Source organism: Myotis brandtii, unplaced genomic scaffold, assembly GCF_000412655.1.
Source record: "Myotis brandtii unplaced genomic scaffold, ASM41265v1 scaffold1750, whole genome shotgun sequence".
NCBI classification, from domain to species: Eukaryota; Metazoa; Chordata; class Mammalia; order Chiroptera; family Vespertilionidae; genus Myotis; species Myotis brandtii.
In genome coordinates, this window is record NW_005356477.1 from 28,519 (window position 1) to 51,181 (window position 22,663).

At 42.9% G+C, this 22,663-nt stretch overlaps 2 protein-coding genes across 4 annotated transcripts in view; both read left to right on the forward strand.

Annotated features, from left to right (window-relative positions):
* The window catches only part of RPP21 (ribonuclease P/MRP 21kDa subunit), a 2,586-nt gene extending 618 nt beyond the window's left edge, over positions 1-1,968 (forward strand). The window contains exons 2-4 of the mRNA XM_014537268.1: positions 262-436; positions 1,539-1,664; positions 1,809-1,968. Coding sequence (XP_014392754.1) covers positions 262-436; positions 1,539-1,664; positions 1,809-1,906 — 399 coding nt within the window. The 3' untranslated portion in view covers positions 1,907-1,968. The remainder of the gene's footprint in view (positions 1-261; positions 437-1,538; positions 1,665-1,808) is intronic.
* The window catches only part of LOC102263585 (tigger transposable element-derived protein 1-like), a 58,622-nt gene continuing 37,826 nt past the window's right edge, over positions 1,868-22,663 (forward strand). Inside the window, exons 1-4 of one of the 3 annotated variants that reach the window (XM_014537240.1) lie at positions 1,868-1,955; positions 7,204-7,358; positions 8,004-9,310; positions 18,846-20,471. In XM_014537240.1, the coding sequence (XP_014392726.1) occupies positions 7,346-7,358; positions 8,004-9,229 (1,239 nt within the window). In that variant the 5' untranslated portion in view covers positions 1,868-1,955; positions 7,204-7,345 and the 3' untranslated portion in view covers positions 9,230-9,310; positions 18,846-20,471. Of the gene's footprint in view, positions 1,956-7,203; positions 9,311-18,845; positions 20,472-22,663 lie in introns of those variants that run through there. The other 2 variants (XM_014537239.1, XM_014537237.1) reach the window with 2 other exon arrangements.

Sequence of the window (22,663 nt, forward strand, 5' to 3'; positions counted from 1 at the left end):
CGTTGTGCGGGACGCGCCCTCCGGTACTTGCCTTCCTCGGTGCGCCGGGCGCCCCGCGGGGTTCATTGTTCCCGGGGAAGGGGCGGCTGAGAAAGGAGCAATGGGAACAGTGCAGGACAGCGGTTTTTAACCCTTCTCATCTCATGGCACACACAAACTGATTACTGAAATTCTGCAGCACACCAACAAATCTATTTTCGGCTGACAAAAAGAAGTAGGAATAATTTTGGCTCATTCGCCGCAGGCCCGAGGACGCGTTGACTGACGGGAGAGGGAGAGGGAGGGGGAGGGAAGCTGCCTCCCTTGCCCCCCGCGCCCAGACCAGGTGCCCGGGACCTAGGCCGGTGCCCTGACCCGGAAGCGGACCCGCGGCCGTTTGTGCCTGAGCCGCCTGATTTGACAATAAGGGGAAGAGGTCAGCGCCCTGACGGATCAGGTACTGCGTATTTTAAAAATCCTTGCGGCTGTGAGGAAATGCCTTCGCTGGAGGAGTGCAGTGCTGTTACCTCTGCCAGTGGTGCTGAGGCAGAAGGGGATGGGAGTTCTCGGCCTGGGTGTTGACTGAGGAGAGCTTGTGGGGCACGTGCTGTCAACTAAAGGAGCGCTGGCTGGTGGCTCAGCGGTTAGAGCGTCAAAAGCCTCTCGGTCCGGTCAAGGGCATGTACCTGGGTTGCAGGTTCCAGCCCCAGTTGGGGTGGGTGCAGGATACAGCCAATAGATGCATCTCTCTCACATAAATGCCCCCCCCCTTCCACTCTCTAAAAATCAGTGGAAAAAATATCCTTGGCTGAGGATAAAACGCAAGAGTTTAGGAGGCTGAAGTTTAAAGTGCACAAGACACGAGGCTGGAGAAGGAAACAGGGCAGATCTTGTCTTGTAAAGGGGTTTGGGCTTTACCTTAAAGCATACCGAGGCCCTAGCCCATTCTGCTCAGTGGTTAGAGTCTCGGACCTCGGGCTGGGGGGCTGCAGGTTCTATCCCAGCCCCCATCAGGACTCGTATGGGAGGCATCCAGTCGAGGTGTCTCTCTTACATCGATGTTTCTCTCTGTCTCCCCCTCCCTTCCACACTCTCTAAAAATCAATGGGAAAAAATATCCTCTGGTGAAGACTTAAAAAAAAAAGTACCGAGAAATTGATAGTTTAGCTCTGGGCAGTTTGACAGTGATTGGAGCATTGGCCTGTAGACTGAAGGGTCTCAGCTTCCATTCCCAGTCAAGGGCACATACCTTGGCTGCAGGTGTGATCCCCGGCCCCGTCAGGGCACATGCTGGGGGCAACTGGTCAGTGACTCTCTTTCCTCCTCCTCCTCCCTCCCTCCCACTCCCTCTAAAGATCAATGGAAAAAATATCGTCGGGTGAGGATTTTTTTTAAAAAAGAAATTGATAGTTTATGCAGGGGACTCACACTATCAAATCTTCATTGAAAGTGGGGAGCAGGTGGAATTCCTACTAGAAAACAATGGAGACAAACCTGGGTGCAAGAGACCTTTTCTTGTAACCCAGGCACTCTCTTCCATTTTCACACTTTTACCCCAGGCTGCAAGGGACAGCGCTGGACAGTACAGACCTGCCTAACATGCCAGCGCAGCCAACGGTTCCTCAATGATCCTGCACATGTTCTCTGGGGAGACCTGCCTGAGGCCCAGCTAGGGAGCCAATCAGGTAAGAAATAGACAAAAATGTGGGATATCCCACGGGAATAGGGATGGATTGGGGACGGAGAGCTGAATAGGACACAGGTGAGTTCTGGGTCGGTGTGACAGGTGCCACAGTCTTAGAAAACTCTAACTCTGCTCATCGATCCAGATCCAAAACCACCGCAGCCCCTGCCAAGCACAGCCCGCCCCACCCCGACCCACCTTACTGAGGAGAAAGTGCAGCCCCAGAGCTCTCGTCACCAGTGATAGAGTCACCGTCTTCCCGATAAATAAAGTTTAATTCTGTTTCACTTTGGTGAGTCAGTAACGTAAGTATTTCAGCTCTTAATTCCATTTCCTCTGTATCTCTCTGTCACCAGGTAACCTCTCCTTTGTCTTTATCGCCTTCCTACTCCCGCCTTTCAGGGAGGTCCTATTTCCATAGGCCACTTGGCCCCACTAAGCAGCTCGCATATCCTAGGCCCCTAGCTCCAGGGCCCCTTCGCACCTGGTTCTTAGTGCAATGCCACGTGTGGAACTTGGGCCCTAGGGCTGCCTGTGAGGGCCTGAGCCTTCTTAGGGCATTCCAGGTTTAGGTAACCCTCACTTGTTGACTGATGGGCTGGATAGACTGCTGATGCCACAGATGCTGTTTTTAAATGAGGGGAAAAGCTGTGGGGGGAGGGACTTCAGACCTCGGCCCACTCCAGAGTTGGTCTTTCCCAATCTCTGCATTTTCTTCTTTAACATTCCAATAAGGGAAATTGTACAAACCAGAACTAACAAGGTCAAAGGTGATCATCAAAAGGACACTGCAAACATTATACAAGTATGCTCTGTAAGTAAACCCTCAAAATTGTCTTGAGAATTAGTAAACAACAAAAATAGTTTTCTTCAGTACCCTAGAGAACTTGCCAAGGACAGAATTTCATCCTGACCTCAGTGCTAGGTACCAGTTAATCAGTCTGCCCCAAAAGTATACAAACAAAATTTACTCTCCCCACAATGCAGTTTTCTTCCCTTTCTCTTATAAATCCTGTGTCGCACTTACTGCTGCATTAAAGTCAACAACTCCATTAAAACACTTCATGGTGCTCTCCCTCCAGGGAGCATGCCCTGCCGTTCCCTTCCCCCTCTCCTCCCCTCACAGGCAGGTATTCCTGAACCCCTAAGGCAGTGATGGCGAACCTATGACACGCGAACTAATTTTTTTGGTTGATTTTTCTTTGTTAAATGGCATTTAAATATATAAAATAAGTATCAAAAATATAAATCTTTGTTTTACTATGGTTGCAAAGATCAAAAAATTTCTATATGTGACATGGCACCAGAGTTAAGTTAGGGTTTTTCAAAATGCTGAGACGCCGAGCTCAAAAGGTTCGCCTTCACTGTACTACGGGCCTCATGAAATGCGATGGGAGCAGTGGACAGCTTGCCCTGGCTAACGCCCTTAACCTGTCCCCAAGGCTCCCTTTTCTCTGACTTCCCAGTGAACCAGAGCAGCCCAGCCTACACTCTCCTGTTGCTTCTTTTGTGCCCTTCCTTGTTTCTTATCTAAGTAATTTTTGCTGCAGTCAAATTCTTGCTTTCTTTTCTTTAAAAAAAAACAACAAACACTCCATCATGTGTGACTTAAAACAACAGTGATTTATGATTTCCCCTGTTTCCGTGGGCTGGGCTGTGAGAGGGCTGGCTGGGCTGGGTGGTTCTTTTCTTTTTTAGTTTTTTGGGGTTGTTGTTTTTTTGTTTGTTTGTTTTGGGTTTTTTATTTCACAAAGTGGGTGGTTCTTCTTTTCCAAATAGCACCACCTGGAGTTACTCCACTGCATTTTGCTGGTGGCCAGTACCTGGTCTGGAAGATCCAAGAAGCTTCATTGTACATATGTGGGACCTCATTGCTTCTCCGTGGCCTTGCTGATGTCTGCACAGCATGGCTATCGCAGGGTGCTTAGACTTTTCCAAGAAGACAAGCTCCAAGGTGCAAAGTGCTTATCAAGCCTCTGTTCTCACCATGCTGGCTAATTAATGTCCCCTTGACCAAAGCAAGTCACATGGCCAAGCCCAGATTCAACACCAAGGCATGAATTCTGGTTCCCTGGGGACCACAGATGCAGCAGTCTGCCATGTTTTGCCTTTGTCCCTGACTCCGTCTCCACTTAAAATTGTTCACATGGAAATACTGAACTGTGCAAGAATGCTCTGAGTTAGTCTTTCACAGTTGATTTCTGGTGCTAATGCCTACTTAGCCAACTGTAGCAGACATTAGAAACATGTAGCCTAAAGTGCATCCCGTGCAGACCTGGGCCCTTTTCATCTCCAGCTGACCTTCCTTGGCTGCACCCACCAGTCTCATTTCTGAGCTCATTGGCCCTTACACACTAAATCTGATTCTTGGCAAAGTTTATTTTGAGTATGATTATGACTGCACATGCCGACAGTGGAATAGCAGTGGGGGAGCTCTGAGTTTTGTTTTCATGACAGCCATTAAGTGATTCCTCTCATGTGGGAGAATCCGGGAATCGGGTCCCAGTCAGTGTGGAACGTGGTTCACTTATGAGTCTGGATGGTTGGTCTGTTTATGTTTGCATCAGTATAGGTTCCTGTAACTCAGGTGGGGTCTGGCCCTGCCAAGGCATTAGGGGTGAGTTAATTAAATGTTTGACCAAATACAGCAGGCTAATTTTTAAGATGATAATTCGTATGGCCCACAAGTGATGTTACAAATATCCAAATGGCCTTTGGCAGAAAAAAAGTTCCCTAACTAGAGGTCAGCCCTCTTCATCCAAAACTGTCCTTTTTCGTGCTTGCTCATTATGACGTGACAGTTGTCAATATATGCAAAAAAAAAAAAAATGGATTTCCTATAACAGGAAATCTCTTATAAATATATGCCAAAAAAAAATGGATTTCCTATAACAGGAAATCTCTTATACACAAGTTAGCTTTCTTCAATGTTTCTAAACAGTTTAGTAATTCAAAATTTGAGCCCTTTTGAGACTTTAAGTAAAATTAAACGGGACAAAGAAGAAAACCTACTTTTCTAGAAAATGAGACCTCCCAAATGCCATAGAAATCAAGACTTAATCCCCAAGTCATAGGTAGGTACATTCAGCACTTTTAAAAACTGGTAAAAATGAGTATCATTGTCAAGGGGAGAGCATGAGAGAAAAAGGATTGAAAAACCATCCGTCTGAATTCAAAAAGAAATTGGAAAATTACTTAGCTTTTCAACAAAGGGAATAATTCTAGTATTGTCTACATCACAGTTACTGCAACTGTCAAATGCGAATATATGTGAAAGGCACCTTGAAAAGGGTATTATAGGGCATTGTAATAAAGTGTATGTAGGAATCATAATACTTTGGAAGTAGTAAGAATCAGCAAAATATATTAGAAAAGACGGATCCTGGACATCAAGGAATCTGAGTTATTGTCCCCACAATACATATTTGTAAAAGGAGATACTTTCACAATAGTTTTACAACTCTGGAAGCTAACAGAAGTTATCTAGTTTTCCCACTAAATGTCAAAAAGCCAGGTTTCTCTCAGATTTTTGATGCACTCATTCAATATTTTCAGAGGGCCTACTCTGGCGGCATTGCTCAGGAATTGGGATACACATGAGTGAACAAAGAGTTGGAGGGAAGATGAGCAAAAAAAACAATGTATGATAAGTTGTAAAGGGATGTGTGCAGTGGAAAAAAACCGGGAAGGTCAGGCCGCTGTGAGGTGTGGCTTCCGGTTTTAAATAGAGCCATCTAGGTGAGCAGCACTGAGAAAGTGACCAGGACAAACAAGGGGCCGCTTCTGTGTCCCTGCAGACAACCCCAAGAAGCTTGCTTTGTGCAGCTGGCTCACATAACAAGAGCTTCTGTCTGCCCAGGGGTGTTGTCTGGAAGTGGGAGCCTTGCAGAGTAGGCCAACCATGCCAGGAAATAATGCCCATGCAAGCGACCCCGGACTGAGGGATGAAAGTTGGTGGATATTCTACATAATCCTTCAGGGTCACTAACAGGGTTGAGCCCTGGTGCTTAGGTATGCCCTTTTTCTTTTTCAGTTATTTTTGTGGCGTTAATCCTCACCTGAGGATTTTATTTTTTATTTTTCCCATTTATTTTTAGAGAGAGTGGGAAGGAGGGAGGGAGGGGCAAAGAGAGAACCATCAATTGGTCGCCTGCCACACACAGCCCGACCCGACACGGGACGGGATCGAACCTGCAACGCAGGTACCTGCTCTTGCCTGCCACACACAGCTCGACCCGGGACGGGATCGAACCTGCAACGCAGGTACCTGCTCTTTACCAGCAATCAAACCCATGACCCTTCAGTGTGTGGGCTGATGGCCTAACCACTGGCCAGGGCTGCACATGCCCTTTATACAGTTCCGTGACCCTTCAGTGTGCGGGCTGATGGCCTAAACACTGACCCACTGGCCAGGGCTGCACATGCCCTTTATACAGTTCCCTCCCCTGTTTCACTCACCACTCCCTCACTATAATTTCTGGGATAATCTTCCAGGTAAACTACCTGCACCAAATTATTCGTCTCTGGGTTTGCTTTGAAGGAACCCAAAATGAGAGTGACATTGAAAAAAGAAGGTGAGGGATCTACCGTGTAGATATCTGGGGAGGACCTGAGCAGAGGGAACAGGGAGGACAAAGGTTCTGAAGTGGGAGCCTGCCCAAGGGATTCCAGAGTCTGAAAGCCAGTATGAGTGAAACAGAGTGAGCAAGGTGTAGAGTAGTCAGTGTGGCCAATCATAAGGAAATTGTTCGCTGAGAGGCCATTGGAAAGTTTTAGCAAGGAAAGATGGCTTAATAGTTTAAAAGGATCACTTTTGCCCTGGCTGGGTTGGTTCAGTGGATAGAGCGTCAGCCTGCAGACTGAAGGGTCCTGGGTTCGATTACAATCAAGGGCACATGCTCGGGTTGTGGGCTTGATCTCCAGTGCGGGGAGGGAGGGTGTAGGAGGCAGCCAATCAGTGATTCTCTAATCATTAATGTTTCTTATCTCCCTCTCTGAAATCAATAAAATAAAAAAAAGGGTCACTGTTTTTTCCAATTACAGTTAACATTCAATATTATATTAGCTTCAGGTACAATTAGTGGTCAGACGTTTATATAACTTATGAAGTGACCCAATAAGTCTAATACCCACCTTGCACCATATATAGTTATTACAATATTACTGAGTATATTCCCTGTGCTGTTCTTTACATACCTGTGGCTATTCAGTAACTGTCAGTTTGTACTTTTTATTTATTTTAATATATTTTATTTATTTTTTAGGGAGAAGGATAGAGAGTTGGAAACATCAATTAGCTGCCTCCTGCACACCTCCTACTGGGGATGTGCCCAAAACGAAGGTACGTGCCCTTGACCGGAATTGAACCTGGGACCCTTCAGTCTCCAGGCCGACACTCTATCCACCAAGCCAAACCGGTCAGGGCCAGTTTGTACTTTTTAATCCCTTCCCCTTTTTCCCATCCTCCAACCCTCCTCCCATCTGGCAACCATCAGTTTGTTCTATCTGTGAGTCTTTCTGTTTTCTTTGTTTGTTTACAGTCAAACCTCGGTTCTCCAAGGTCTCCCATCTCAAACAGTTCGGGTTCGACCAAGTTGTTCACGGAAAAATGTCTCAGGTGTTGAACAAAACTTCAGTTCTCAACTCAACAGCCCTTTCATGCTGATCCCTGTATGATCAGTCATGCATCTCTCAGGTGACAAAGGAGAGAATGAGCAAGTATGAGTCAGTTTACTGCTAAACCTCATGCTGTTAACATCTCGGGAAATTGTGCTCTGAATGTTTTTGTGTTTTGCCTTTTTGCTGCTTATTATTAAATACGTACAGTAAGTCATCATGGGTCCTAAGAAAGTTAGTGATACCAAAGTGAAAAGGAAAGTTGTGAGAACAACGATAGAGCTTAAAAAAGAAATAATTGCAAATTATGATAAAGGTGTTCGTGTGTCTGATCTGGCTACCAAGTATGGCATGGCAAAATCGACAATTAGCACAATTTTAAAACATAAAGAGGCCATCAAGAAAGCTGATGTTGCTAAGGGTGTGACAGTGCTCACAAAACAACGATCACAGGCCATTGAAGAGGTAGAAAAATTGTTGTTGATTTGGATAAATGAGAAACAGTTAGCCGGTGATAGCATTTCAGAGGCAATGATATGTGAAAAAGCAAAGATGCTGCATACTGACCTCCTGAAAGACAGCCCTGAAATGAGTGCTCAAAATGGTTCGTTTAAGGCTAGTAGGGGGTGGTTCGATAAATTTAAGAAAAGAAGTGGTATTCATGTAGTGAGACATGGGGAGTCTGACAGTACTAACAAAGTAGCTGCTGATAATTTTGTGACAGAATTTCAAGAATTCATCGAGGCTGAGGGATTTGTTCCCCAACAAGTGTTCAATTGTGATGAGACAGGGCTCTTCTGGAAGAAAATGCCAAAGAGGACCTACATCACACAGGAGGAGAAGTCATTGCCAGGACAAAAGCCAGTGAAGGACCGGCTGACGTTACTATTGTGTGGCAATGCGAGTGGGGACTTCAAATTGAAGCCTCTACTCGTCTACCATTCTGAAAACGTACAAGTTTTCGGGAAAAATAATGTCATGAAAAACAAGTGGAATGTGATGTGGAGGGCTAACAGCAAAGCGTGGGTAACCAGGCAATTTTTTATTGAGTGGATTCATGAAGTGTTTGCCCCAAGTGTGAAGAAATACCTCTGGGAAAAACAGTTGCCACTCAGGGCACTTCTTGTCATGGACAAGGCTCCTGCCCACCCTCCAGGCTTGGAGGCCGAGCTGATAGAGGAGCACAGCTTCATCACTGTGAGGTTCTTGCCACCTAACATAACTCCGCTCATCCAGCCCATGGACCAGCAGGTCATTTCTAACTTTAAGAAACTCTACACCAAAGCACTGTTCCAGAGGTGTTTTGAGGTGACCTCTGAAACTAATTTAACCCTCCGGGAGTTCTGGAAGGAACATTTTAATATCCTCACTTGCTTGAGGCTCATAGATGAAGCGTGGGGGGGAGTGTGTTCCAGGACCCTGCAGTCGGCCTGGAAGAAACTGTGGCCCGAGTCTGTTGCTGACAGAGCCTGTGAGGGCTGTGAGGACAAGCCTGTGTCTGTTGTGGAGGACATTGTGTCTCTGGGCAAGTCCATGGGCTTGGAGGTGGATGATGATGATGTGGAGGAGTTGGTGGAGGACCACAACACTGAGCTGACCACTGAGGAGCTCCAAGACCTTCAGAAGGAGCAGCAACAGCCAGCAGCTGAGGAGCACTCTTCAGAGGAGGGAAGGGAGGATATTCCTACTTCACTTATCAAGGGAATGCTTGGGAAATGGGGAGAAATGCAAAGTTTCATTGAGAAATATCACCCTGACAAAGAAGTAGCACACCGAGCAATAAACTTGTTCAATGACAATGCAGTGTTTCACTTCAGGCAAATGTTAAAACGCAGGCAAAAACAATCATTGGGTAGGTTTTTAGTGAGACAGAGGCCCAGTGAGCCTGAAGCAAGTTCTAGTGGAGCAAAGAGACGAAAGAGAAAGAACCCCAGAAGAATAGCTCCCTGACGTGTTTATGGAAGGGAACTCCTCTTCCAAACAAGAACACCCTCCTCCATATTCAGTCATCAGTAGCTCTCAGCATTCAAGGTAAGTTCTAGTGTGTACCTAAATTTTCATTTTTTACTCTACACTTCCTTTCCTTTTTGTTTTTTAAAGTATTTGCTTACAAATAGTACATTAGATGTGTACCGTATGTAAGAAAGTTTAAAACGGAATCATTTGTGGTTCTGGAACAGATTCAATTTACAGTTAAACTTCAGTTCTTGAACATCTCTCATCTCAAACAATTCAATTCTCAACCAAGTTGTTCATGGAAATAATGTCTCAGTTGTTGAATAAAATCTTCAGTTCTCAACCTGACAGCCCTTTCCTGCTGATACATCAACATGACAAAAAGCTCTCTCAGGCCATAAACAGAGGAGATAATGTAAATCAGTTGTCTACATCTCAAGAAATCATGCTGTGGATATTCTTGTGGGTTTTTTGCTTTTGTTGCTGGCAAAATGGATAATTAGCACAATTTTAAAACAAAGAGGCCATCAAGAGTGCTAATGTTGCTAAAGGTGTGAAAAAATGGTCACAGGCAATTGAAGAGGTAGAAAGACTGTTGTTGATTGGGATAAACCAAATGCAGTTGGCAGGCAGCATTTCGGAGGCAACAATATGTGAACAATTGAAGATGCCATATACTGAACTCCTGAAAAACAAACACCCCTGAGTGCTGAAAGTGATTCATTTAAGGATAGTAGGGGGTGGTTCCATAAATTTAAGAAGTGTTTGTTTATAGACTAAACAATACGGAATCGTTTGCGGGGGTGGGTCTGGAAAGAATTAATTTACATAATTTATAAGGGGGGGGAGATAATTCAGTTTTTCAAACAAATCACTTCTCAAACAGCCTTCCAGAACAAATTAAGTTTGAGAACCAAAGTTGCACTGTATTTTGTTTTTTAGATTCCACATCTAAGTGAAATCATATGACATTTGTCTTTCTCTGACTGGCTTATTTCACTCAGCAAAATATCCTCTAGATCCTTCCACGTTGCTGCAAAGTGTAAGATTTCAGTTTTTATGGCCATGTAACATTTCTTTGTATATATGTACACACCTTTATCCAGTTGTTCATTGATAGGCATTTGGGCTGCTTCCATAGCCTGGCTATTGTAAATAGGGCTGCAGTGAACATAGGGGTGAATACATCTTTTCAAGTTAGTGTTTTGAATTTCTTCAGATGAATACCCAGAAGTGAAATTGCTGGGTCATAGGTAGTTTTATTTTTAATTTTTTTGAGGAATCTCCATACTGTTTTCCATAGTGACTGCAGCAATTTGCATTCCCACCAACAGTGCATGAGGGTTCACTTTCTCCACATCCTTGCCAGCACTTTGTTGATTTATTGATGCTAACCATTTTGACAGGTGTGAAGTGGTATCTCATTGTGGTTTTAATTTACATTTCCCTGATGATTAGTGACGTTAACCATCTTTTCATATGTCTTTTGACCATCTGTACCTCCTCTTTGGACAAGTGTCTATTCAGGTTCTCTGCCTATTTTTTAATTGAATTGTTTGCTTTTTTGGTGTTAAATTGAAAGAGTTCTTTATAAATTTTGCATATTAACCCCTAAGTGGATTATCATTGACTAATATCATCTTCTGGTTGGTAGGTTGTCTTTTTGTTTTGTTGATGGTTTCCTTTGCTGTGCAAAAAACTTTTAGTTGACATGGCACATTTATTTTTTTCTTCTATTTCTCTTGTCCAGGGAGATTTGATTTTTTTTATACGAGTAAGAGCGATGTCAGAGAGTCTACTCATGTTTTCTTCTAGGAGGTTTATGGTTTCAGTCTCTTATTTAAGTCTTTAATTCATTTGTATTTTATTTTTGTATATGGTATAAGAAGATGGTCTAGTTTCATTTTTTGCATGTATCTGTCCCCAACACCATTTATTGAATAAACTGTCTTTACCCCACTGTGTAGTCTTGCTTTCCTTGTCATAGATTAATTTTTTTAAATATATTTTATTGATTTTTTACAGAGAGGAAGGGAGAGAGATAGAGAGTTAGAAACATCGATGAGAGAGAAATATCGATCAGCTGCCTCCTGCACATCTCCTACTGGGGATGTGCCCGCAACCCAGGTACATGCCCTTGACCGGAATCGAACCTGGGACCTTTCAGTCCGCAGGCCGACGTTCTATCCACTGAGCCAAACCGGTTTCGGCTGTCATAGATTAATTGACCATATAAGCATGCGCTCTCTATACTGTTCCATTAATTTATGTGTGCTTTTATGCCAGTACCATGCTTTTTTTATTACTATGGCCTTGTAGTATAGTTTGATATCAGGTAGTGTGATATCTCCAACTTTGCTTTTCTTTGGCAAGATTGCTGTGGCTCTTTGAGGGTTTTTGTGGTATAATTTTTTTACTTTTCAATTACATTAACCTTTTTCACTCATCCCCCTCAATCCCCTCCCATCTGGCAGCCATCAAAAGGTTCTCTGTATCTATGAATCCGTTTCTGTTATGCTTGTTCATTTATTTTGTTTTTTAGGTTCAACTGTTGATAGACACATACTTATTGCCATTTTATTATTCATATTTTTGCTTATTTTCCTTCTTAAAGAAGACTCTCTAACATTTCATGTAATATTGGTTTGGTGGTAGTAAACTCCTTTAGCTTTTTTTTTTTGGTCTGAGAAGTTCTTTATATGTGCTTCAATTCTAAATTATACCTTTCCTGGGTAGAATAATCTTGATTGTAGGTCCTTGGTTTTCATCACTTTGAATATTTTTTTGCCAGTCCCTTCTGGCCTTCAAAGTTTCTGTTGAGAAATCAGTTGACAGTCCTATGGGAGCTCCCTTGTAAGTAACTAACTGTTTTTCTTTTGCTGCTTTTAAGATTCTCTTTTTGTCTTTAACCTTTTGCATTTTAAATATAATGTGTCTTGGTGTAGACCTCTTTGGATTTATCTTGTTTGAGACTCTCTGTGATGGGGAAAATAAGACATTTGCGGGGGGTGGAAGGGGCTAGTAATCTGAATTTGTGCCAGTAACCTAATGTACATTCTTGATAGCTTATAATTAAGTCACTGCCCCTTTCCCAAAATCTGGTCTTGCAAGAGCTGAGGCCATAAACTGAACAATACACAACCCCTGGAGGGGGTTATCAGTGCTGACGCTAGGCCAGGCCCATAGGTGTGGTTTCACTGCCCCCATTCTAGCACATGGGGTTTTTGCAAAGCCCGCGAAAGGTCCGGAAGTCCCATTCTATATCTGGGGGACAAAGACACCAAAAGGGGATACAAGAGGGGCTTCCACCATATTGGTTTGCTCAGATTTTGGAGGTGACTCCACTGAGACCGTCAGCATAATAAAGCTGTGTAACTCCATTTCTGTAAGCGTCGCTTGGGTTTCTTCTGTCTTCTACAATATCTGCTTTCTGGACTTGTATGTCTATTTCCTTCACCAGGTTAGGGAAGTTTTGTGTCATTATTTCCACATGGATTTTCAATTCCTCACTCTCCAATTCTTCTGGTACCCCAATGATGCAAATGTTGGTATGCTTGAAGTTATTCCAGAGGCTCTTTATTCTATCCTTATTTTTTTTTATTCTTTTTTGCTGTTCTGATTGGTTGTTTTCTGCTTCCTTATCTTCCCAGTCTCTTACTTGATCCTTTGCTTCATCTACTTTACTGTTGATTCCCTGCAATGTATTCTTCATTTTAGCTCATGTATTCTTCATTTCTTTTTTTAAAGTTAAACAATTTGGGTTTATTATTTAGTGTAGTGAGGGAAAACACATGACATAGGGAGCTGTGGGGTATCACAGTAGAGGTTGTTAGAAAATACATATTATAGGATTTAGACTTTGGTTGAGTGATTTGAAAATGGGTCTGTGGAAGCAGACTGTATTCATTCCCTAGGCCTTTTGTAACAAGGTACTATAAACTGGTTGACTAAAACACAAGAGAACTTATTCTTTCACATTTCTGGAGCTGGAAGTTAAAAATCAAGGTGTCAGCCCGGCCATGCTCCTTCTGAAGGTCCTGTTTCTTCCTGGCTTCTGGGGGTAGCCAGAAATCCTTTGAATTCTTTACTTGCAGGTGCATCATTCTAATCTGTGCCTCCATCTTCACGCAGACTTCTTCTATTCTTCATTCCTGACTGGTTCTCCTTTATGGTTTCCATGCCCTTTTTATGCAGTTGAAGTTCTCACCAAATTTACCTACTCTTCCCCTAAGTTCATTGAACATCCTTATAACCAGTGTCTTAAACTCTGCATCTGGTAAATTGGTTGTCTCCATTTTGTTTAGCTCTTTTTCTGAAGTTTCAGGGAATCACCAGGGCAGGACTAATCATGTTAGCCCGGTTGATGGAGCTCACCTGACAGGTCTGTGGGAGGAGGGCTCAGAAAAGGAACAATGGCCTCTGCCAGCACTTCTGTCTGGAAGGAAGCTGCCCCTCCAGCTCTCACCCTGATGCCAAACACTTCAGTTCCTCTCCCTATGTCCCTGATAGAACCGCATCCAGCACAGCCAATGGTGAACCTGAGGAGGGGCTGTGAAGGATTAAAGAAAACAGACAAGAGAATACAGTTGGGACCAGGTGATCACTGCACCTGGATAAGGACACAGTGACTGTGCCACACCAGCACGGCCAAGGGTAAACCTGAGGGAGGGCGGTGAAGGATTTAAAAAAGATAGACAAAGAGAATACAGCTGGGGCTCAGCAGATCTTCCATGCCTGGATGAGGACACAGAAAGACCCGGCCTGTAAGCTGAAGCTTTATTTTATAGTCAGAGACAAACAAGGTTGTGGTCAACATAGTTACAATGTTCTTGTGAGTTTCACTTGTTTTGGCAGCACTTGCTGCACCTCCCACAGCCCATTAGCTACCTAGGAAGGATCTAGGGAGGTCATAAGGTCAAGCTTAATTATGCTAAGAGGGCTGTGCCCTCCAAGCTGGGACTTGTTTGTGGCTCTGCCACAGGTCAATCCGAGGCTTAACCCTATAGCGACTCCCTACAGGTGACCGACCTGTAAGCTGAATCTTTATTTTATAGTCAGATCACACAGAGCAAAACAAGGGAGTGGTCAAGATATTTACAGTGTTCTTGCAAGTTTCAAATCTGCTTCTTTCCTGTTATTGTAATTCTCTGAACTCTGTCAAGCTTTGTTTTGGCAGCACTTGCTGTACTTCCCACAGCCCATATCCCTTAACTACCTAGGACTACAAGGTTAGACTATAAGGTCAAGCTTACATATAACCATAGCCTTTGGCTATAATTGTGCTGGGAGGGCTTTGCCCTTCAAGCTGGGACTTGTATGTGGCTTTGCCACAAGAGTACTGTGCCCTCTTGTCAGTCCGAGGCTTGATCCTGTCCAAATGCTGTAGCGCTCTCTACACCTGATGACTTTCAAGCTGCTGCCCTAGTGCTGAAGCTCAGAGCTAAGTGAGTCTGAGTAAGTCTGTGCATGGGCCCTTTAAGAGGAACACCTGGAACTCCAGCAGCCTTCCATCTCACTCATCCATAATCCCTGCTGGTTTTTTCAGCCAGAAGTTATGGGGACTTCTCCTGGCATTGGAACCCTGTGCTGGGGGGGCTGGTGTGAGGCTGAGATCCCTCGGGGGGACCTCCACAGCCAAGCTATCCCTCCCGGTTTTTATCTGCCACATGTGGGTGTGGGACCATCCTGTTCCACATCTCTGCCTCTCCTCTAGTCTTGATGTGGCTTCTTTATACCCTTAGTTGTAGGACTTCTGTTCAGCCAGAATTCAGGTGGTTCTGAATGTTGGTTGTTCTATAGTTTTGTTGTAATTTTGATGTTATTGTGGAAGGACGTGAGTACTGCATTTACTTATGCCACCATTTTCGCCATTGGTATTTTGATAGGAATTTCATTGAATTTGTAGATTGCTTTGGGTAGTATGGAAACTTTAACTGTATTAATTCTTCCTACCCATGAGTACAGTATATCCTTCCATTTTTTGTATCTTCTTACATTTCTTTCTTCAGTGTCTTATAATTTTCATAGTACAGGTCTTTTAGATAAAAGACCTTGGTTAAATTAATTCCTAGATATTTTATTTGATACAATTGTAAATGGGATTGTTTTCTTAGTTTTCCTTTCTTATAGTTTACTATCAGTATATAAAAATGCATTTGATTCCTGAATATTAATTTTGCATCCTGCTACCTTTCTCAATTCATTTATTAGTTCTAATAGCTTTTGGTGGAATCTTTAGGGTTCTCTCTCCAAACATGTATATTACTATGTCATCTGCAAATAATTACAATTTTGTTTCTTCCTCTCAAATTTGGATTATTATTTCTTTTCTTGTCTGATTGCTATGGCTAGGACTTCCAGTACTATGTTGGGTATAAGGGGTCAAAGTAGACATCCTTGTCTTGTTCCTGATCTTAAGGAAAACGCTTTTAGCTCTTCCCCATTTTGTATGATGTTAACTGTGATTTGTCATATATGGCCTTTATTATGTTAAGGTATATTCCCTGTATTCCCACTTTGCTGAGAGTTTTATCATAAATGAATGCTAGATTTTATCAAATCGGTTCTTTTACCAGTAAACTAGGTGAGCAAGATTGGGAAAAGGGAAAATAGGAGGCTGTGAGAGATGATAGTGGCTTGGACCAGGATGTTAGCAGTGAAATGAAGAGAAATGTTCAGATTTTAATTGTAGTTTGAAATTGGGACCCATAAATTTCCTGAGACTAGCAGTGGGATATGAGGGGGGAAAAGGATAAACAATTACACAACTAAAGTTTAAATTTCTTAATATGTACTGTATAATATAATAGTCAAAATAAGATATCGGTCTGTACTTTAAAAATATCCTTTGAAAGGGATACTTTCTGAATTCCTGTTTGATCAGAATGTAGAGAGCGTCCAGTGTATCTCCCATCCTGATGTGGGAGAAGGAGATGTGCATTAGTTTCCTAAATAACAAAATACCACAAAATGGGTGGCTCAAAACAATAGGAATGGCCATACCAGCGTGGCTCAGTAGTTGATCATCAACCTATGAACCAGGAGGTCACAATTCAGTTCCCAGTCAGGGCACATGCTGGGGTTTCAGGCTCGATTCCCATTGTGGGGCATGCAGAAGGCAGCCGATCAATGATTCTCCCCTCCCTTCCTCTCTGAAATCAATAAAAAAAATATTTTTTAAATCCAGAAATGTAGGGGGGGGGCAATTGGGGGGAAAAGGAGACATATGTAAAACTTGAGACAATAAAAAAACCCACAAATGTTTTCTCTCACAGTTCTCGAGGCTAGAAATCAAGCCATGGGCAGAGCCATTCTTCCTGTGAAAACTTTAGGGGAGGACCAGTCCTTGCCTCTTTCCAGCATCTGATGGTTACCACCAATCCTTGGCAATCCTTAGTTTGTCAACACATCACTCCAGTGTCTGCCACCATCATCAGATGGCATTTTCCCTGTGTGTCTCTGTCTTTGTCCAAATTTATCTCTTAAGGACACCAGTCTTTGGCATATAGCCCACCCTAATCCAGTATGACCTCATCTTAACTTGATTACAGCTGCAAAAAACCTATTTCCAAATAAGATCATATTCACAGTTTCTGGAAAAAACTTTTAGACAAAAGTTTTGAGGGTTGGGTTTTGAATTTAATCCAGTCATTCCCAGGGCTTATGCAGAATATACTGTAAAGTTATTTAGAATGGAGAGACATCCCGTAATACCTCTAACTCTCTATGAACCTTTCTGTAATGTTAATGCTATAAGGGTATATTCTTTCTTTATAATGATAATTAAAGAAAAGTTACATGATCTACCAAGTTCACTGCAAAGCCAGGACTAGAGCCCAAGCTTTCTTATTCTAAGGAATATTTTTTAAAATATATTTTTATTGATTTCAGAGAGGAACTGAGAGATAGAAACATCAACGATGAGAGAATCATTGTTTGGCTGCCTCCTGCAAGCCCACTACTGGGGATCAAGCCCACAACATGGGCATGTACTCTGACCAGGAATCAAACTGCAACCTCCTGTTTCAGAGGTAGACACTCAACCACTGAGCCACACCAACTGGGCATTAAGAAATATTTTCATGGTCACTGTGGCTGAAAAGAAGGTGAGACCCTCCTGGCTAAGTCTAAAACTAATAAATAAAGCAACCTAGTTTTATAAATTTCTTCACATTAACCAGGATATTTTATCTATTATTTGTTCTACTGAGTGATCCTATTCCCAGGAAGGTGGAGACCAGGCATATTAGGCTCAGGCTTCAGTTTATATCACAAATTAATAAACTGAATTTGAGGATACTGTTCTGGCTTACTAGAAAATTAAAAATTAATCATCTATTTGTTGCTAGAACTGCCATAACAAAATACCATGAACCGGGTGGCTTAAACAACAGAAAGTTATTGTGTCACAGTTCTGGAGGCTAGAAGTCCATAATCAAGGTATCAGTGGGGTGGGTTCTTTCTGAGGGCCATGAATAAAGGGTCTGTCCCAGGTCACTCTCCTTGGCTCGTAGGTGACCGTGTTATCCCTAAATCTTCACATCATCATCCCTCTGTATCTATGTGTGTTCAAATTTCTCCTTTTTATAAGCACGCCAGTCCTTTTAGGTTAGGGCTCACCCTAATGAGCTCATTTTAACTTGCTTACCTTTATAAAGAACCCATCTCCAAAAGAGTTCACGTTCTGAGGTATTGAGGGTTAGTGCTTCGGTGTGGATTTGGGTTGGGGGTGGGAAGGACACAATTGAACTGTAACAAGCATGGGAGGATTTAGAGCCATCTTAGTCGTTCTTAGGGACACAGAGGTTCACTCCAGGTTCACCCTACCAGTGGGCTGCCGCCTCAGTTGTCTGCCTGGGTCCCGAGCTGAGTGCCCAGGGTGAAGGAGGTTTTTTCAAGACAGTTCTCATCGGGCCATAAGGAACAGGCTTCTGCTTGCAGACTACCCCACAGTGTCTGGCCTGGATGAGGGCTCTGCATCTCAGCCACTCAGCAGAGCAGCCCCACCTTGCTCTTCAGTGAGTCAGCATAGCAGCTGTTCTGATGTTTCCTCCAGTCCCAGCATGGCACCAAGCGAGGCCAGAACGGACTCTGGTTCTGGTGTGAGAAGAGGCTATAATAATGGCTTCAGTTTAGGATTGCTTTTGCTTTGTCTTCTGAAACAGCAAATAAACCTTGCAAAGGCTATACCTGAGATAAAGAAGGGAGCCCCAGCCTCAGTGGGAAGACGGCCACAAGGTCAGAGGGACTCAGACCGTGGGCAACCTCACTGCCTGTACTAAGATTAAAGGTGTCATCACCCAAAAACAACTCAGACCCATACGAGGGCATCATCTGTCACCCTGCCGGTCGGGCCCCCTTAGTCCACTGGGCAAGCTCCATGCCTTAATTTTGTTAAAGACTCCTCTACCCCAGGCAATGATGCCTGGAGTTTCTCTCTTTATGGGGCATTTGGGGGAGTGCTAGCCAGTGGTCTACCACAGACAAGTCCACTCCATGGCTTCCCCCAGGGATATAAACAACTCTCTATCATTCATAATAACAGGGCAATCAATGTGCATTCGCTTACTGGACGGCCATTTTCCTAACACAGTGTCTTTAAACACCACAGCCAGCCCTACCACTGCTGCTCATGGGGCACCAGTAACTCATCTTGGCTGGTCTGTTACAGGAATACATTTAATTTTGAGAGAGTCTTGAAGATGCGATTGAACTTTCCAGAGCCTTATGACCCTCAGATACCTGATGCCCTGCAGGGCTGAAAGCTCAGACAGCAGTCAGTGACCCCATCAAGGTTCAGGCATATGCTTTGTAAAGACCTGCATTTCTTTTATTTTTACAGTTTTGCCAATTTTATTAAACCAATAAAATTCCTACTAATAACAATGAAATAAATTTTTGCAAGTAAAATGTTTAACAAAACCTATTCTGTGCCTATAAATTTTCAAAATGTCATAAAAAGTGCAGCTATGAATTGTTAACATGTTAATACACAGTTCCTTTATTTCAAATGTGTTTGTCTTGACTCACTAACAGTTCCTTCTGCATCTGTTCAAATAACATTACCCACCCCTCCATAAAAAAAGGCATTAAAGCACTAGAATATTACACATACACTGATCCATTCCGGTCAGCTTTAGTCAGAGTTGTAAAATCAGCAGCATAAGAAAAACAAAACCTAGTTGTACATACAGAAAGCTTTCATAGGTTCTATAATCTCCTTAAATACTGACTCATGTGGAGGCCATAACAGTGGAGAAGGCTCATATGGGTAACTACCTCAGACTACAGCTACAGCAGGGTCTGGTTCGCCAGAACAAGTTTAAAGTGGCTGTTTATCAAGTTTGCTATTTTTGGAATTGAACTATAAATATAAGAGCCATTTGACAATGCAAATTGTGTAAATCCTAAACTGCATCAATGATCTATTTGATAAAAGCTTATTCTAATGGAAAACCCTATAAAGTAAGAGAGTGATATATATATATATAGCAGTCTTAAGATCATCCGCCTCACATTAGTCCAAAGTCACGTGCTTCGTAAAAAAACACACCACACATTACAGTAACAAAGCAAAGGACTACAAAGGCAAAACATCACAGCTTCTGATTACATTGAATAAAAAGTACCAAGGAACGCAAAAGATAATTCTGTATTAATACTGATGAATTAAAGAACTATAATAGACATTTCACAGCATGCTATATATATTGCTCAGCACTTAAGGATAAAATGAAGTCTAAATTTGAAAGTCAAGAAGTTGGCAATCTGATCTCATGTGCAATCCAGCTACAAAGTCTTAATATATATATTCATCATCTAGCTACCCTGCAAAATTAGGACTTAAAAATTAAGATTTCAAGTTCAAATCCTATTTCATAAGCTAAAGGATACATCCAGTTCTTTAATGACCAGAGGACATATTTCCAGGTTGGAAGGAGCTAATCCAAGTAGCAAGGCCATGTTCCACATTGACCTGACAGGGTCCTTTCTGACCTTGCTCAGACTGTGCCTGTGATGTCACTCTTCTAGTAGCACAAAGATGCCACACTGGCTGTGGTTGCTTTTTCTGTCTGTCCTATCTTAGGTTGGAAAGAGTAAATGTGAATGGAAAGAGGAAGGGAAAAATTGTATTTTCTTTCCAGGAAGATACGTGAATGCAAAGGAAATATCTGCCTTAGAGTTCCCATAACTTTCCTTGAGGCACAAGGGTACCATTTACCTCTTACATTTTATTTTATTTTATTTTATATTTTTTAATTGATTTCCGGGAGGAAGGAATAGAGAGAGATAGAAACATCAATGATGAGAGAGCATCATTGATCGGCTGCCTCCTGCATGCCCCTTACTGGGGATTGAACCTGCAACCCAGGCATGTACCCTTGGCCAGAATCAAACCCAGGATCCTTCAGTCAGCAGGCCGACGCTCTATCCACTGAGCCAAACTGGCCAGGGCACATTTTATTTTAGAGAAGCAGCAAAATTCAGACAGTAGAAAACAACCTCCACGTTACAAAGGAAGGCACTTGCTACCTAGTTGATGTGTTTCCTTTAGCCTACATTTTGATCCTTCGTTACAAGATTTAGAAGCCAGTTGGAAATTTGTGCAGACTGATTAAGAAAGATGTACAATCCATTTCATTCAGTGTCATGATGCATACATCTAGTTAACCAGGGCTCGTACATTTGCTTCTAAGAGGTTAATTTGAGGGGTAGAAGAAAAGAGACTGTTTTTGCAAATTTATATACCAAAAATCATATTTGTTACATTTAAACTTACTAATGTTTGGTACTGTCCTATGACCTATAAAATGGGGTGTTTGTTCTAAATGCTATTTTATAGTATGCATTTCATTATTCCAGAAATTTCCACAAGCACTGCAAAGAATCAGATATTCTTCCTTCCCCCCACCTCTTATCTCCTTTTTCAATTCTGTACTTCATGACGTGTGATTTAATAAAAACCATTGCTTCAGTCTCCATTATTGTCTCATTCCTTAGCGAGGCATTGATTCATTCCTGGGTCCTTAAAGGCAATTACTAGACTGCTTTCAGGTTGGGTTGCTCATGAATGGGAGTGGAAAGCATCCAGATACCACCACTGATCATAATCGATACTGTCAAATAGGTGGTTCGTTCGTCCCCAGGTCAGACATCCACCTATAGACAAACCCGCCCCATGTTAGAACCCTGACAAGTTTTCCTCTGGTGACACCGAGTACACCCTGGCGGGAGAGGAAGAACTGCTGCGCCTTGCTCTGCATTTCCTGCTCCTCACAGATACTGTCTGGATGTACCTAAGTGCAGCCAGGAAGTACAGACGACAAAGTCGATACATTCCCTCTCCATCCCATGGGACGTTTCCCCCCAGGAGAACAGGGTAGGCCTGGGGGTGAGAAGCTTAGTCTAACCCAGGAAAGCTCCATCAAACTGTCACGCAGCCAATTTTGTGGTATTTTAAACCTTATGATCCAGTGGGCGTCTGTGATCCAATAGGACCACGTAACCATCGTGTATCATACATCCTTCTATTAGACGTGTCTCAAGTCCCAGGTGCCACCACATAAATCACCTGAAACCGCCTGTTTGTATGCCAGAAACCCCCTGTTCCACTGAAGGGTTACAGATCCGTCTGGACTCCTGGGGAACTTTCACTTCACATTCCAATAACTTGGACTAATACCAGTACTTACTACCTAATACAGATCCAAGTTAGAATGGCAATTTAATCACTTTAAAATCCTGTTAAATGCTAAATTCTGCATGGTAGAAATAGTTCAATTTCTGTATCATCTTTCCTAGATAATAAAAGGGTAATATTCAAATTGTCCCCTCGACTGGGAGTTCAGGGGACAGGGCTGGCCCGCCAACGGCCCTCTATCCCTGCCCCACCGCCAGACCCAGCTGGCCTGGCCGATTGGCTCCAGGGCAGGCCAGCTGGACCCCACCCGTGCATGAATTCGTGCACCGGGCCTCTAGTGTATAAATATAAAGATTCCTTCTTTGTTAGAAGGCAAAAATCTTCTATGATTTATTTAAACTATGGAAGTAGTAGTACTGAGCAACAGAGTGAATCCATGAAAAGGCTGGATCCTCTGAACTTATAGGCTCTTTGGGGATGAGGTGGACAAGAGCAAGACATTTTGGCAGCTGAGAAAGGTAGAAGAGTCTGGGACAGATGGGGTTGCACTTGGTGCTGCATAACATCTGGTAGGGCATCAGGGGCAAGGATTAGCCAAAATATAGCTGGATGGTACTGTGATTTAGAGGAAATTGGGACAAAGTCAGATTCTTTTTTTTTTTAATTAAATCTTTATTGTTCAGATTATTACAGTTGTTCCTCTTTTTTCCCCTCATAGCTCCCCTCCACCTGGTTCCCACCCCACCCTCTGTCCTTAACCCCCCTCACTGTCCTCATCCATAGGTGTA